The 16,190-nt window shown below is 39.1% G+C and overlaps 1 protein-coding gene across 8 annotated transcripts in view; it reads left to right on the top strand.

The window, feature by feature from the left end:
* The window catches only part of KLHL3 (kelch like family member 3), a 205,670-nt gene that overhangs the window by 55,235 nt on the left and 134,245 nt on the right, over window positions 1-16,190 (top strand). For 5 of the 8 annotated variants that reach the window (XR_008915034.1, XM_016424080.2, XM_007473295.3 and 2 more), the window contains exon 4: window positions 8,474-8,595. Coding sequence is in view for 5 of the 8 variants with exons in the window: in XM_016424080.2 (XP_016279566.1) it covers window positions 8,474-8,595 (122 nt within the window). In the remaining 3 variants the exon portion in view is untranslated. Of the gene's footprint in view, window positions 1-8,473; window positions 8,596-11,942; window positions 13,317-16,190 lie in introns of those variants that run through there. The other 3 variants (XM_056811068.1, XM_056811069.1, XM_007473301.3) reach the window with 3 other exon arrangements.

The raw sequence follows: 16,190 nt of genomic DNA, 5'->3' as shown, positions 1-16,190 counted from the left end.
AGGGCTAGGCAATTGGGATTAAGTTACTTGCCCAGAGCCACACAGCTGGGAAATGTCTCAAACCACATTTGAACTCAGGATCTCCTGACTCCAGGTCTAGAGCTGCTCTCTTTACTGGGCTATGTAGCTGTCCCTTCCTTCATTTATAGTCTTTTCAAAATGTGGATAGAGCTTACAATAACTAGGACTTTTGGAATGAAGTAGAGGCTCAAGGAAATAGCGTGGATTAAAATCTTGCCTCACACTTTTTTTGCCTGGGCATGCCAAGTAACTTCTCTTAGCTTCAGTTTCTTCAGCTGCAAAATGCAGGGTTTAGTGTGATAGTCTCCGAGGTCCCTTTAGCTCTAAAGCCATGATCTTATGATTTAGAGCTGGAAGGACCCAGAAGATCCTCTTGCCTCATGCATTCCTTCTCCTTGCCCCCCTCTTTTTACAGAAGAGGAAAATGAGACCAGATCTATGAGAAATGACTTAGCCAAGGTTTCATCAAAGTAAATAATAGAGCCAGGATTCTAATACAGATCTTTGAACTCTCCAGTCTTAGTGTTCTTTATGTCTCCCCTGGCCAATGTATGTAATTTGCAAGTGACCCAAAGTTTGGAGGGATAGTAAAATAAGAATTCAAGGTATTTTGATGGACCAGAATAATGAACTGAATCTAATAGGAAATGTAATTGAGATAAATGTAAAGTCTTATTTTTTTAAAGTAAAAATTAGGTTTTTATTTTTTTAAATATTTTTCCATGTTTACATTATTCATTTTCTTTTCCTCCCCCCACCCCCAGATCCAATAAGTACTTTCACTGGGTTATACAAGGTTATACAAATGCTATCATTTGTATGTTTTTCCATATTATTCATTTTTCCAATAGAATAATCTTTTAAAACCAAAACCCCCAACATATATCCATATAAACAAATAATGTCATTTGTTTTTCTTCTGTGTTTCTACTTCCACAGTTCTTTCTCTTGATGTAGATAACATTCTTTCTCATCAGTCCCTTGGGGTTGTCTTGTAGTAGCAAAGTTCATTATATGGATTGTTCTATGTTTCACTTTCTGTGTAAAATGTTCTCTTGGTTCTGCTTATTTCACTCTGTATCAGTTCCTCCTTTTATGGTAGTCCATTAGATAACTTTTAGTAATTTCTAGGAAACTCTATGATAGTATTTTTTTGTGCACTCTTATGAATCACTATACTTGCTGCATCATTGCAAAGGAAGAGCTAAAGTCTTATATTTTTGAAGACAATAGTTTCCGTAAAAACAGATCTGGGTGTTTCAAGCTCAATAAGACTCAATACTAGATAGGGGAGAGAGTAAAGGGAGGGAGAGAATTTGGAATGGAAAATAAATTATTAAATTAAAAAGTAAAAGAATCAATATTGTGACATATATCCCTCTGCATGCCCCTTCCCCCAAGTCAATGCTAGTCTAGGCTGTATAAAGAAAGGGATGGAAATGGAATGGAAAATTGGGAAAGACAGAGATGGTAGTCCCATTTTACTCCACTTCAGTTAGACTACTGAAGTCAATCTAGTTACTACATTTTAGGAAAGACATTAATAACACAGAGGAAGGAATCTGGGATGTGGAGAGGTCTGGAGTCAGTGCTTTAAATGGATCAGGCCATGCAACTAATGATGTGAAGAAGAGAAGCGTTGGTGGGGGAATATGGTCTTTAAAATATTTGGAGAATTATGATGTCTGAGTATGAATTACTGAATCCAAGAGAACAGAAGTCAGAGTAATGGATGATATTTGAAAAGAGGCCCATTGTGAGTAAGAAAATGCCCTTGAAGTTATAGCTATTATCCACAAGTAGAATGGTCAAGTGCCTGCTCAGCTGAGGAATTCAAGGAGAATTAGAGAGGATTCTTGTATAATTAGGGATACTTAGGGCCCTTCAAGGACCATTTTAGCTCTGTTATTCTGCGAGGACTTCTTGATAGGAAGAAGTAAAATATCTTTCCAAGAATAAAGGGGATTCTGATAATCCTGCCTGTAAAAGCATAGGGATTTCTGGGTTACTGAATGAATAAATAATCATCAGCATTATTCCTTGGAAAAGCAACATGGCATAAGGGCAAGAGCCCTGAATTTGGAGCCTGAAGATCTGGGTTTGAGTCCCAGCTCTGCTTATTACCTTTATGATCTTAGGCTGTAACAATGAGCACACAAGCGTTTGCCATATTTGAGGCACTGGGTTAGGTGTTGGGGATACAAAGACAGGCCAAAAAAATATGGTCCCTGCCTTTAAGGAACTCATAATCTAATGAAGAAGACAATCTACAAGCACCTATGTACATATAAGACTTGGTGTAAACAGGAGATCATTTCAGAGGGAAGACATAAACTGTGGGGAAGAAGGAATAAGGGTACATTTTTTAGAGGATGGAAGAAGATCTTTTCAGGAAGAGAGATTTGAACTGCATTCTGAAGGAATCCACATTTCTCAGACCATCTGTAAATTGAATGGATTAGATTAGATGACCTTTAAGTCATTAAATTTTGTGATCTACTTTTGTTTCATTGTTTTCAGTCATGTCTGACTCTTTGTGACCTCCTTTTTGGGATTTTCTTGGCAAAGATACTGAAGCAGCATGCCATCTCCATCTCTAGCTTATTTTACAGAGGAAGAAATGGAGACAAACAAGGTTAAGAGACTTGACCAGGGTTACTCTACTAGTAAGTGTCTGAAGCTAGATTTGAAGCTAAATGTTTGAGGCTGGATTGAAGCTAATAAGTGTCTGAGACTGGATTTGAATTCAGGTCTTCCTGACTTAAGGCTTGGTGCTCTATTATCCACCTGCTCTCCTAGCTGCCCCAGATATTGCTAAGTTTTCTTGGGAAAATAAAGAAGATATATACATAATCCTTGGAGGAAGCAGAGAAGTGGTTATAGCAGTAAGAGGAAATCAGGGACAGTTTATTACCATTGGAAATCAAAGAAGTACCAGGAAGAAAAAGGTCAAATGCTACATACAGGAAGGTAGAGGTAGCAGAAAACTAAGCAGAGACAATTGGATTTCTTGATTAGGAGGCCTTGAGGAGAGAGCGAACAATTTCATTAAGGTGGAGTGAACCAGACTGTTATAGGCTGAGAAGGGAATGTATGGGGAAGAAGTTGAGATGGAAAGGATGCCTATAATTGCTCAAGAAGGTGATGGAGGGAAAGATGGAATAGCTGCTCAAGAGCATGATGGGGTCAAGGGAGGAATTTTGTTTTGTTCCTTTTTTTTTTAGGGTTAGGGAGTTCTCCATATGTTTGTGAACAAACCTGTAGAATGGGGAAGGAGGCAGAAGTTGTCCAAGGATGTGGGAAGGAATGGGAAAGATTGAGTGAAATCAAAGGTATAGGTTGGGTGACAAGGAGGACAATCATTTCCTCCTCCGAGATGGGAAGGGGGAATGACAGGATACTTATATTAAAATTAAGTCTTTGTATCTTCAGCTCCCAACACTGAGTTTGGCACATAGTAGGTGCATAGTAAATGCTCATTGATTGATTGATTGGTGGGGATTTATCTTCTCTCCCAGTTTCTCCTTCACCCACTTTATTTGTTATTTTTAAATTCTTATTTTCTGACATAGTAACAACTCTTAATAGAAGAACAAGGATTAGGTAAATGGGGTTAAATAATTTGCAGGTAGGAAGTGTCTGAGGTCACATTTGAACCCAGGTCCTAGCTGCCTTGCTTTATCCACTTTAACCAGAGACTTCTCTGTGTTTAGAACTTTCCTGGTGGCCAAGATAGAGGATGTTACTAGACCATAGTGTATTCTGATGGGAGGCTGGAGAGATTAGGGAATAGAGAGGCAAAGCCAGAGGAATCTCTTTTCTGTAGCTCAACTAGCCCAGCAGTGAATAAAATAGGGTAAGTGGGACCTAGATTGGTTTCTTCTCTTGGCTCTTCCTGAATAATTCTGACCTAGAACTCTGCTTGTCTGCATATCCTGGACTTGGTGGAGGCATCCTTACAAGCATGCCCAGCTTGGAGGTAGGCGTCTATAGCCCACACACTAGCCCGTACTTTATTTTTTTGGCTCTGATGCATGAAATTCATAGAGAGAAAACAATCACTCTGGATTCTTGTTTTCATAAGCAAGATTATAGAAGTGTTTCTACATTTCTCTTCTCTCCTAGTGAAGCAGCTCTTTCTTTCAGTCACAGTAGAGATTTCTGCCTGCCCCTTTCTCTGTGAAATAAACAGCTCTTATTGAATACATTTTGGCTTTGAATAACCTGCTTACTACATATGGAGTATTATAGACAGATTTATTGGTTCATGGTTTGTGGGCCCTGAAGGAAAAAAAGCTACCCTTATCCTCTATCCCCTATGCAATACTGCAATCTTTGCCACTTTCAACAACAATTAAATACACCACTGGGTAGTGAGGGGCCTAGAGTTGGAAGACTCATCTTTGTGAGTTCAAATTTAGGCCTTAGCTGTGTGACCCTGGGCAAATCCCTTCACCTTGTTTGCCTCAGTTTCTCATCTGAAAAACGGGCTGAAGAACAAAATGGCCAACCACAAATTGGATTATGAAGCATCAGACATTGCTGAAATAATTGAATGACAACAATTTTTCTAGGCTTTATTCAAAGAGAACTGCCCAGATAGCTCTAGTCTTTTAGGGACTTACAACCTAAGACTGACTTCCTTGAATAGACGGTGGTTTAAAAAATTTTTTAAATTTTTATTAATGGAATTTATTTAGAAGTGTCTCAGCCCCTCTCTGCATCATAGAAGGCATCATCCAGGAGGTAGATATGTATAATAAATATAGACAGTGTTGTGTAGTAGAAAGACCACTGGCCCAGGAGACTTGGGAGTCCTGTCTCTACCACTATGTGATTCATGGCAAGTTACTTGTTCCTTTGAGCCTCAATCTGTACATCTCTAAAATGGAGAGCTGTCCTTTTCCCTTCACAATAGTTTTGAGATTAAAATGAGATAATGGATAACAAAGCACTGTGTAAACTAACCCCAATAATCTTTCTGATGCATCAATCAGTTCATGTTATTCTTATGCTTAAAACTCGTCAATAGTTCCCTATTGCCTTTTATTTAAAACTCCTAATCTTTTGTCTGACATTTAAGGCCCTTCATACTATAGTATTGCCCTACTTTTCATGCCTTGGCTTATATTTCTTTTCATGTTTCACCTTATGTTATTTTGTTCAATAGTTTTCAGTTCTGTCTGATTCTTCCTGTACCCACTTGGGGTTTTCTTGACAAAGATACTGGAAGAATTTGCCATTTCCTTCTCAGGCCCCTCCCCCCCCAACATACTCATAAGAAACTGAGGCAAACAGGGTGCAATAACTTGTCCAGTCATATAGCCAATAAGTGCCTGAAGCCAGATTTGAACTTGGGAAGGTGATTTGAGCCTGACACTATTTACTCTGCTATCAACTGCCCCATTTTACCTTTTTTTTTTTCAGATTTGAACAATATTTTATTTGGTCATTTCAAAACATTATTCATTGGAGACAAAGATCATTTTCTTTTCCTTCTCCCCTCCCCCCCCCCCCCATATCCGACGCACGATTCCACTGGGTTTCACATGTGTTCTTGATTCGAACCCATTTCCGTGTTGTTGGTATTTGCATTAGGGTGTTCATTTAGAGTCTCTCCTCAGTCATATCCCCTCCACCCCTGTAGTCAAGCATTGCTTTTCCTCGGTGTTTTTACTCCCACAGTTTGTCCTCTGCTTGTGGATAGTGTTTTTTCTCTTAGATCCCTGCAGACCTTTTTTTTTTTAAACCTTTACCTTTTGTCCTAGAATTGATACTAAGTATTAGTTTCAAGGCAGAAGAGCTATAAGGACTAGGCAACTGGAGTTAAGTGACTTGCTCAGGTTCACAGAGCTAGGAAGAATCTGAGATCAGATTTGACCCCAGGACCTCCTGTCTCCAGTCCTGACTCTCAATTCCCTGAGCCACTTGATTGCATCTTGAGCCATCTAGCTGCCCCTTCCATTTTACCTTATAGACGTTCCTTATCCTACAAGCACTCTGCCTTCTCTGGCCTCTTTGTCTTGGCTCACCAGGTGTCCTTTATCCAAGAATATCTTCATTTGTCTTCTTTAACTGTTGAAAACCCTCCCAGTCTTTAAAGTCCAGCTCAGATACCACCTCCTTCATGGAAACATCCTTGTTCTCCTCCAGGCAGTAACTTTTTCCCTTCACACTTCTCATATGGTATGATTTAGTGGCTAACGTGCTGGAGTCTGGAAGATCAAGAATTTGAATCCTTCCTCTTATGCTTACTAGCTGTGTAACCCTGGGCATATCACTTACTGCCTCGGAACCTCAGTTTCCTCATCTATAAAATAGATAATAGTAATTCATAACTCAGTGTTATTGTAAAGACCATATCATACATAAAATGCTTTGCAAACCTTAAAGTCCTATATCAATTCTGATGGCTATTATTGTTATTTTAACACTTTGAATAACTTTGATTAATTTGTCATACAATTTTGTGATTTATAGTTAAGGTTATTGAAGGTAAGGACTCTTAATTTCTCTTAATTTCCTGGGGCCTCAGATTCCTTTTCTTTAAAATCAAGAGGTTGGACTAGATGGTCTTTGGGGTCTTTTTCACCTCTTGCTCAATGGCTTCTACTAAGTAGTTTCCTCAATGCCTAGTGATGTATTTTGTTCCCAAGAGGTGCTTGATATGTATTTGTTGAATGAGAAATGAAGAGTCAAGTATTAATTCAATTCTGCAGGTTGGTTTTTAGCAAACCATGTCCAGGGCACTGTGCTGGGCACTGGAGTTACAAAAGAGAGAAATAACATAGCCACTGTGTAAACCTTAAAATTTCTTAGACTTGTGAATGTTGGAAATTTCACCATTGGAATGTGAACCCCATTGGCAAGGGAGGTTCCTCCTCCTCCCTTCTTAAGATTACTTTAGGACAGAAACCTTTTGCTGAACAATGGAAAGGGCTGCAGCATAGATCAAAATTTAATTATTCCAATCTCCACCCTACTCAGGGTAACAGGATTTAGGAAGGGCTGTAGCAAAGGATCAAGATTTAATTATTTGAGAATATGACCTTCAACATACATGTGCAAAGCCACAGACCTCTGGGCGGTCCTGGGTTAAGCTAGAGCCACCATTGGCACAGGGAAGACATGGACAGTGATTGGTAGATGTGAGAACTGAGGGGAGGGAACTTGGATGGTTTCCTTAAAGATAGCGAGGTCTGAGGACAGGGGGTGGGTGGTTGGAGAGGTTTTGCTCTGAGAGGTGGTTGGGCTCTGAGAAGCTTGCTCTGAAGGAAGCTGGAGGTGGAGGCCCCTGAGACTGTTTCTCCATTTTGGTCACGTGAGTGATAGGGACTGATCTCTTTTCTTTGCCTCAGCTATCTAAGGGCTTGGGCCTTTTGGCCCAGCCTAAACAGAAGGGGTATTTAAGCCCTATTCCCTTCTCTCCCCTTTCTCTCTCCCTCTCTCTCTCTCTATCTCTAATACCTTTCTTCCTCCGGTTTGTAATTAAACTCCATAAAAGGTTGACTTCTGACTTGAGTTTTCATTTAGGAATTACATAGCTGAATTCCTTGGCGACCTTAAATTAATATATATCAGTCTTTTAAAGTGATTTCCTTGTCACAACTGGCTCCAAGATGTATACATTTTAGTATTTCATTTAGTAAATTTTATTTTATTTAGTATTGTATTTAGTATTTTAGTATAGACTAAAGGTCTGGCAAGTGAAATGTGATCTTTTCTCCAATGTACCTCCTCAAAAAAACATCCACTCAAAGATTTGCCTTTAGAATGAAAGATGGTTTTTCAGGAAGTTAATATGAAATTAATAAAAAGATTGTAGGAGAGTAGTGAAGGGTTAAAGTGTAAGGTCAAAGGAATGACCCAATGAGTTTTTAGGACCATGTTCAGGAGCAGGGGTTCTTTACCTTTTTTGTGGTATAGATCCCTTTAGCAATTTGGTGAAGCCTATCGACCTTTTCTCAATACTTTTTTTTTTAAACCTTTACCTTCTGTCTTTGTATCAGTACTGTGTATTAGTTCCAGGGCATTAGAATGGTAAGGGCTAGGCAACAGGGATTAAGTGACTTGTCCAGGCTCACATAGCTAGGAAGTGTCTGAAGCTAGATTTGAATCCAGGGCTTCCTGTCTCTAGGCCTGGCTCTCAATCTACTGAAACACATATACGCCCCCTCAATAATGTTTTTAAAGGCACAAAATAAAGTATAGAGGATTACAAAAAACACAATTTATATTGAAACAGTTATCAAAATATGGGAGAATCCTCCCCCCCCCCAAAAAACCAACAACTACAGATTTATGGATCCAAGGTCAGTCAAGAACCCCCTCATCTGCAGTCTGGAGTCTTTTAAAGTCAACGTTTAGGTGTCAACTGATAGAGGGCTGAGAACTGTGAGAAAGAAACCAGAACAAAGGCCTCCAAACTCATGTTTTTATTTTTGAATCATAGGTGACATGAGTGAAAGCAAAGCCAAGAAGATTGAAATCAAGGATGTGGATGGGCAGACTCTGAGTAAGCTGATTGACTACATATATACAGCTGAAATTGAGGTGACAGAAGAAAATGTCCAGGTAACTGGGGCCTTCGCAGTGAGTTTAGTTGTTAGGACTAGAGCTGGCATTGGTTTGGAATCCTAGGGAAGGAGGAAGAACTGAGTGCTGCTCCAAACTAGTTTCTCCTGCTGTCAATGACTGCTAACCCTGGGGGAAGGGGATTAGATTCTAGCTTTGGCTTTTATTAGCTATGTGAACTTGGGGTAAGTCATTTAACTTATTTGAGTTTCAGCTTTCTTCAACTGCAAAATGGGGTTAAAAGTTACATCATCTATCTCAAAGAGTTGTTGTGAAGTAAGTGCTTTATAAACCTTTCAGCACTAGAGACTTTTAGAAATATTATTAATTATTGAATGCTTTGTCTTTTCACTGTGAAACCTTTTTTTGTTGTGTGTGTGTCATGGTTAAGTTCTCACATTAGTACTGTGTTTTACGGTTTACAAAATTTATTTTATTACATTTACCTTCTCTTTGGATGCTCATGGCATCCCCATGAGGGAGGCAGGGCAAAGATCAGTATAACCATCTGTAAAATCAGATTGGATTAGATGAGTTCTAAAGTCCCTTTGAGCTATGACATTCCACTACTGACGGAAGGGAATTAAATTAGGGCTTGTGGAGAAAGAAAGAGGGGAATGGTGATATTAAGTAGCAACATTGAACACAGTTGTAAAAGTAAAAGAAATTACTTGTTATTGGGCATATGCCCTAAGGAAGTAAGAAATTGAAATAACTCAGTATATGTCAATATATCTGTAGCTGGTACCAGAGAACTGGAAATAAAGAGGGTGCCCATCAGTTGGGAAATGGATGAAAAAACTATGCTATATTAATAATGTAGGCAGCTGGATAGAAAGCTTCTCCTTGGAATCAGGAAGACTTGAGTTCAAAATTGGCATCAGTCACAAAAGTGAGACCCTGGGCTAGTGGCTTAACCTCTATCTGCCTTAATCCACTGGAGAAAAAATGGCAAACGACTCCCATGTCTTTTGCCAAGAAAACCCTATACAAGGTCATGAAGTGTCAGACATGACTGAATAACAACAACACGAATGTAATGGAAGTTGATTTTCCAGACAGACAATGAATAAGAGAAATTGAAGGAAATTTGGGAAAATATATATGAAGGGATGCAGGATGCCATAAGCAGAACAAGGAGAACAATATACAGTGATTACAACCATATAAATGAAATGATCACAAAAAGGAAGTTGAAGTTATATAGGAATGGAAAATCAATGAAGGTCCTAGAGAATAGATAATGAAACATTCCTCTTCCCTCATGGAGAAGTGGAATGCCCACAAGGAAAGAATACTGTATCTGTCATCATGAAGTCATTGTTTAGATGTTTTTCCTTATTTTTCTTAGTTAGTAGGGAGAGGAAGAGTTGACATGACTGTGATATAAAGACAAAAGGCATCAGTACCACATAAGATTAGAAGGGACAAATCTTTGTAGAAAGTTTCTCTGATAAAGGTCTCATTTTAAGATGTATAAAGAACTCATTCAACTTTACAAGAATAAGAACTGTTCCCTAACTGTTATGAAAGATATGAACAGCTAGTTCTGAAGTGAAGAATCCCAAGCTATCTATAGCCATGTGAAAAAATGCTCCAAATCACTAATAATTAGAGAAATTTGAACTAAAGCAACCTCCCACCCATAAGATTGGCAAAGCTGATTAAAAAAAAGTGACAGTGAATTGGAAGGGCTAGGAGGAAACAGACATTGTTGATGGAATTGGGGGATTAGTATAGTTATTATGGAAAATAATTTGGAATTATGCCCCAAAAGTTAGTAAATTCTGTTGTTATTTGGTCCAGCAATACCACTAACTATGTCTGTTCCCTAAAATGATTAAAGAAAAAGGAAAAGATCTATACTATATGTGCAAAAATGTCTCTTTTTTGTAGTGGCCTAGGACTTGGGAACTAATAGACGGCAATCGATTTGGGGGGAATGGCTAAAGAAATTATAGAATTATTTAAGAATGTAATGGAATGCTATTGTGCTTCAAGAAACAAAGTTTCAGAGAGACCTAGACAGACTTGTATGAACTGATAAAGAATGAAGTGAGTAGAACCAGTAGAATAATTTATAATACAAATGTTGTAAAAATGAACAATTCTGAAAGACTTTAGAACTCTGATAGTTGTTAGTGCTCAACTTTAATTCCAGAACACTGATGATGAAGAATACAGCTTATTTCATGCAGAGAAATGTTGGACTAATATGCAGAAAGAGAAACTTTTTTGGATGTAACCAATGTGGGAAGTTGTTTTCTTTTACCATGTTTATATTGGCTCCTCCCTCCCTTCTTTCCCTCCTTCCTCCCTCTCTCCCTCTTTCCTTCCTTCCTTGGAGAGGAAGAAAAAACCTAATAATTGAAAAAAAATCATTAAAAAAAGAAAAGAAAGGTAATTGGTTCTGAATCCCTGGGCCATGACTTTTCCAGGCAATTCTTCTCAGTTGTCCTTGGCTCTGGGTTCCTGATTATCTAGTTATTTTGTAAATTATGCATTTAGCATAAGCAAACCAACATTAGCATGAACAAAACCAACATTTTATATAAAAACAAGGACAAGTTTAAAATTAACTGAGCTACTGCTACATATAGTTTTAATTCATATATATGTGCATATATACTAAACTATTCTTGCATATATTTTAAAAATATTTGTGTATATACATGTATAAATAGGGAGTGAGACAGAGAATTCAATTGAATAAGGCAATTTCAAAATTGCTATTTTGTTCCCATTTGCATTTCTTTTCAAGAATATTTTTATTTCATTAAATATTTCTCAATTACTTTTCATTTTCTTTGAAAAAGTATCCAGCTATTTTCTAGTGCCCCCTGCATTGTGCTACCTGGCTGGGGTGGGGTGGGATGGGGTGTTGCTGCTATTCACTTCCCTACTCCCATTAAAATTTACTCTTTTATGTTTCAGACCCTGAGGACTGAGTTAATCTGATCATGGGTGTCTGGTCTACCTGGAGAGGCTAAAATGTGATAATAGTAGAAGGTTAGAGGAAGCCCCAAGGACCTCCCTCCCTCCCTCTTCCCAGTTAATACACCCATTTTAACTGCACCTGTGGAGATAGTACTTTTAGAGTCTAATTCCAATTTCATTTAATTTAATTCAATACAACAGGTATTTATTATTGACTTTCTATCCAGGGCTTTACAACTATGCAATGCCTGGAGATATATAAAAACAAAAGGACCCTGCCATAAAGAGTTCAGAGAAAGAATTCTGAACTAAGCTTGGTTGAATAACCTAAGAGAATCACTTGTCCCTGGTCATATACATACCCTGGAAAGCTTATGTAGTTTATCTAACATTAGCACACTTAGTTCCCCATGAAAAAATAATTTGTGGTTTGGATCTAGCTGATGCTGCTAGGGTAATGTCATGATTTTTTTTTAAATTTTATAGTATTTTATTTGATCATTTCCATGCATTATTCATTAAAGACAAAGATCATTTTCTTTTCCTCCCCCCACACCCCCTGTAGCCGACGTGTGATTCCACTGGGTATCACATGTGTTCTTGATTCGAACCCATTGCCATGTTGTTAATATTTGCATTAGAGTCTCTCCTCTGTCATGTCCCCTCAACCGCTGTAGTCAGGCAGTTGCTTTTCCTTGGTGTTTCTACTCCCACAGTTTGCCCTCTGCTTATGGATAGCGTTCTTTCTCCTAGATCCCTGCAGATTGTTCAGGGACATTACACTGCCACTAATGGAGAAGTCCATTACGTTCGATTATACCACAGTGTGTTTGTCTCTGTGTACAATGTTCTCCTGGTTCTGCTCCTCTCGCTCTGCATCACTTCCTGGAGGTCGTTCCAATCTCCATGGAATTCCTCCACTTTATTATTCCTTTTTGCACAATAATATTCCATCACCAACATATACCACAATTTGTTCAGCCATTCCCCAATTGATGGGCATCCCCTCGTTTTCCAATTTTTGGCCACCACAAAGAGTGCAGCTATGAATATTTTTGTACAAGTCTTTTTGTCCATGATCTCTTTGGGGTACAGACCCAGCAGTGCTATGGCTGGATCAAAGGGTAGATAATGTCATGATTTTTAAAGAAAATACTTTCCTTACAACAACCCTATGAGGGGTGCATATATTTCACCCATTTTACAACTGAGGAAAGTAGGTCCTTGAAAGAAAGTTGATAACACTAATTATGTGACCTTGGGCACTTTTCTAAGATCAGATAGCTAGTAAAAGCCTCAGAGGCTCTCTACTCTAACACTTGCATTTCACAGATGACAAAATAGGACTTGTTTAATATCTAATACATAATAGCGGAGTTGGGGTTTGAACTCGGGTCTTCTGACTCTTTCCATGGTACCATGTTGTCTCCCCACAGTTTCGGACCCCACAGCCTTAGCGTGTTTCATACTACAACATACTGGAGGAGGTGACTGAATAGTTCAAACCTCCTCTCGCAGTCAGATGTGGCAATAAAGGTTGTCCCGGCACTGAGCCCTGAGTGGAGTGACGGAACACAACCTTGCTGGAATTTCAACAGTTGGTGCACTCTGAGGCAGGGCACTTCCTTTTGTTTTTGCTAAAGGAAACAGAAACTTTGTGACGGATATCCTCTGCTCTGTTTTCTTGTCCGGGGGGTGGGGGAAACCAGACCTGGAGAATGGCATACTAGCAAAAAATGGAGAAAAGGCCAATGGAGGGGGAAGGAAGGCTGTATATTTTAAAGGTAAGGGTCATTCCCAAGGGTTGTAATATTATCTATACTGAGCTAAATGATTTTTGTGCTGTGGCAGTCTTCTATTCCTGAAAGCCACATAGGTGCTTTTATAACTTCTGTTGTTATTCAGTCATTTCAGTTTTGACCTATTCTTTGTGACCCCATTTGGAATTTTCTTTGCAAAGATACTGTAGTGACTTTCCATTTCCTTCTCTAGCTCATTTTACAGATAAGGAAACTGAGGCAGAATGAAGTGATTTGCTCATTTCAGATATGGTTGGATTTGAACATGGGAAGAGGAGTCTTCTTAACTTTAGGCCTGGCACTGTATCCATTGTGCTACCTAGCTCTGTTTATATCTTCTACTCTCAAAAGAAAAAGGAATAATCTCTCGAAATTGATTACTCTGTACTGATATATTTATGTTTATAAGTAGAATGTATGCTTCCTCAGGACAGGGACCCTCCCCTTTCTCCTTTCCTCTCCTCTCCTCTCCCTTCCCCTCTCTACTCCCCTCTTCTCTCCCCTCTCCTTCCTTCCATTCCCCTCTCTCCTCTCTTCTCTCTTCTCTCTTCCCTTTCTGTCCCCTTCCTCCTCTCTTCCCCTCTTCCCTCCCTTCCCTTTCTTCCCCTTCCCTCTTCTTCCTCCCCCCTCCTCCTCTCTACTCTCCTCTCCCTTCTCCTTCCTTCCTCCTATATCTTCTCTCTCCTCTCTTCTCTCTCCTCCCTTCTCCTCACCTTTCCTTTCTGTTTCTCAGCACCTAGAATAGTGCCTAGCACATAGCACTATGTTCAGCAAATGTTCATTGAACTAAATTGAATGGAAAACAAACCAGCCACTAGCAAGCTGTGAATTTTAGATTTACTCCACCTTGCTTAGTCTTACAAACAGGAATACCTACACCCCTACTTAAGGATTAAGTGTTGAGGATGACGTTAAAAATGGTCTATATATTTTGTGTCACTTCTTCTCTTGGAGCTCTTTTCGAGGAGAGGTGGCTCTGGCTCTCTCAGATATGGCCCTCACTTTGTCTCTAGCTTGTGGAGACCTTGGTCTCTGCTGGCAACGTGGGGAGTGTTGGGCGTCATTTGGAGTCTTGGGCATCTTGGCGTGTCTGCAGCTTTTGTGTGTGGTGATGGGAGAAGATCAATATTGTGGGTCAGGTGAGGCGTCTTCCCTGAGTTCTCTTGGAGTTTAGGCTGACTCCTTTTTTTCCTTTACCTTCCCTAAAATGCCATCCTCCTAGGAGGCCCCTCATCTCAGAGGAGGCCTCGTGGCTGAAAGGTCTCTGAACTCCCCTTGGTTCAGACTAGGCCAGAGAAATCTTATACCCCTTTTCCTTTCTCTTCTTAATTCCTTCCCTCTATATTAAACCTCCATAAGTTTCTTAAACTGATTTAAGTATTTTTATTGGGATTGAATTAAATCCCTGGTGACCAACTAAATTTATATTCAGTCAAAAACCTCTAAATTTACCCTTTACAGTCTGGCTAATCCATGAAGGTTGTGACCAGGACCCTCAAATTTCTGTGAAACCTTTCTTTCCTTTCTCTCTTTATTTACCTCCTCAAGTCAGTCTTTTAAGCATCTAACTCAGCAGTTCAAGACACAGCTGCGAGATCAGGTGAGTATAAAAACTTTTATCCTCTTTTCTCCTTAATTTGAATTGAACACAGCCTTTTTTTTTTTAAACCTAAAAGCGGCAGAACCTTAAGCAGCAGGGCTCTGTTGGGGAAGCTGTTTATGAATCTCTCTTCCCTTAGGGAACAAACAACCCAATTAGCCAACCCTCACTGACAACACTGCCTAGATTACTCTTAACTAGAGGTGAGAAAAACCTGGAGGAAGTTTTGGTCTTGTCCTGCTCCCCATGTGTCTCTTGTTTTAAAATTAAGTGAGAAGTAAAAAAGCCTGGTGAGGCCAGCTAGGTAAAGCTTTTGAGGCTTTGTTCAAAGAGAAAAACTCTTTTCCTTTTCAGATTTTACCCTGAAAGGGAAATAGAGGAGGCTTGTGACCCCTCCCAAATTAAACAAAAACTTAGCCTTGGCCTCAGGCAAAAGGCTTTGTTTTCTATCTCCTTTTGGCCTAGAGGACTTGATTGTATTAAAAGGCTCTTAAAAAAGGCCATTACACCCAAATCTTTTGTTTTCACTCCCTGACTTTAACCCCTAGCCAGTAGCAACATCTACTGACTAAAACCAAAATTGTAAATAATTAAAAAAATATATAAAAATGAATACTATAATCTATGAAATTTGTATGATGTTTGATAAATTAGGGACATTAAAGATTCCAGAATACCTCCCATTTCTTATGTTCTTAGTTCATTGCATTTTTATACTCCTAAATACTGTGATGAGAAATGCTACCTTGAAAAAATTTGAAGCTAAAATTCAGGAAAACATGCAAAACCAATTGGATAATTTTAAGTGCTTCTTACAGGATCAATTGGCAAATACTGACCCCACCAAAAACATGTCTGACCCTTACAAACATGCTTCTGAACCTCTAAATGAGGAAATTCCTTTCCCCGAAATGGAAGTGGAAAACACCTCTCCTATAGCTCAGTTGCCAGACTGCTTCTCTTGTGGTCTGCAAATATTGGCTGAACTTATTTACCAAGACCCTTCTCCTGAAACCCCAACTTCCTAGTTTCTCCTGTTTCTTCCCCTAACCAAAAACCAATTCCAGCCCCAAGGAAATCTCATCCTTCTAAAGAAACTCTTTCTAGTCAAACTGACTCACAGGTACCAAATTCAACTAGAGGCATTTTTTCTTTAAGAGAAGTACCTGAAATAGGACACAGTGGGGATGTGGTGACTCTAAGGCACAATATACTGTTTACCCCCCAAGAAATAAATGAATTCACATGAAATGTTCCCA

This window comes from Monodelphis domestica, chromosome 1, assembly GCF_027887165.1.
Source record: "Monodelphis domestica isolate mMonDom1 chromosome 1, mMonDom1.pri, whole genome shotgun sequence".
Taxonomy (NCBI): Eukaryota; Metazoa; Chordata; class Mammalia; order Didelphimorphia; family Didelphidae; genus Monodelphis; species Monodelphis domestica.
This window is presented reverse-complemented; position numbering and strand designations above follow the sequence as displayed.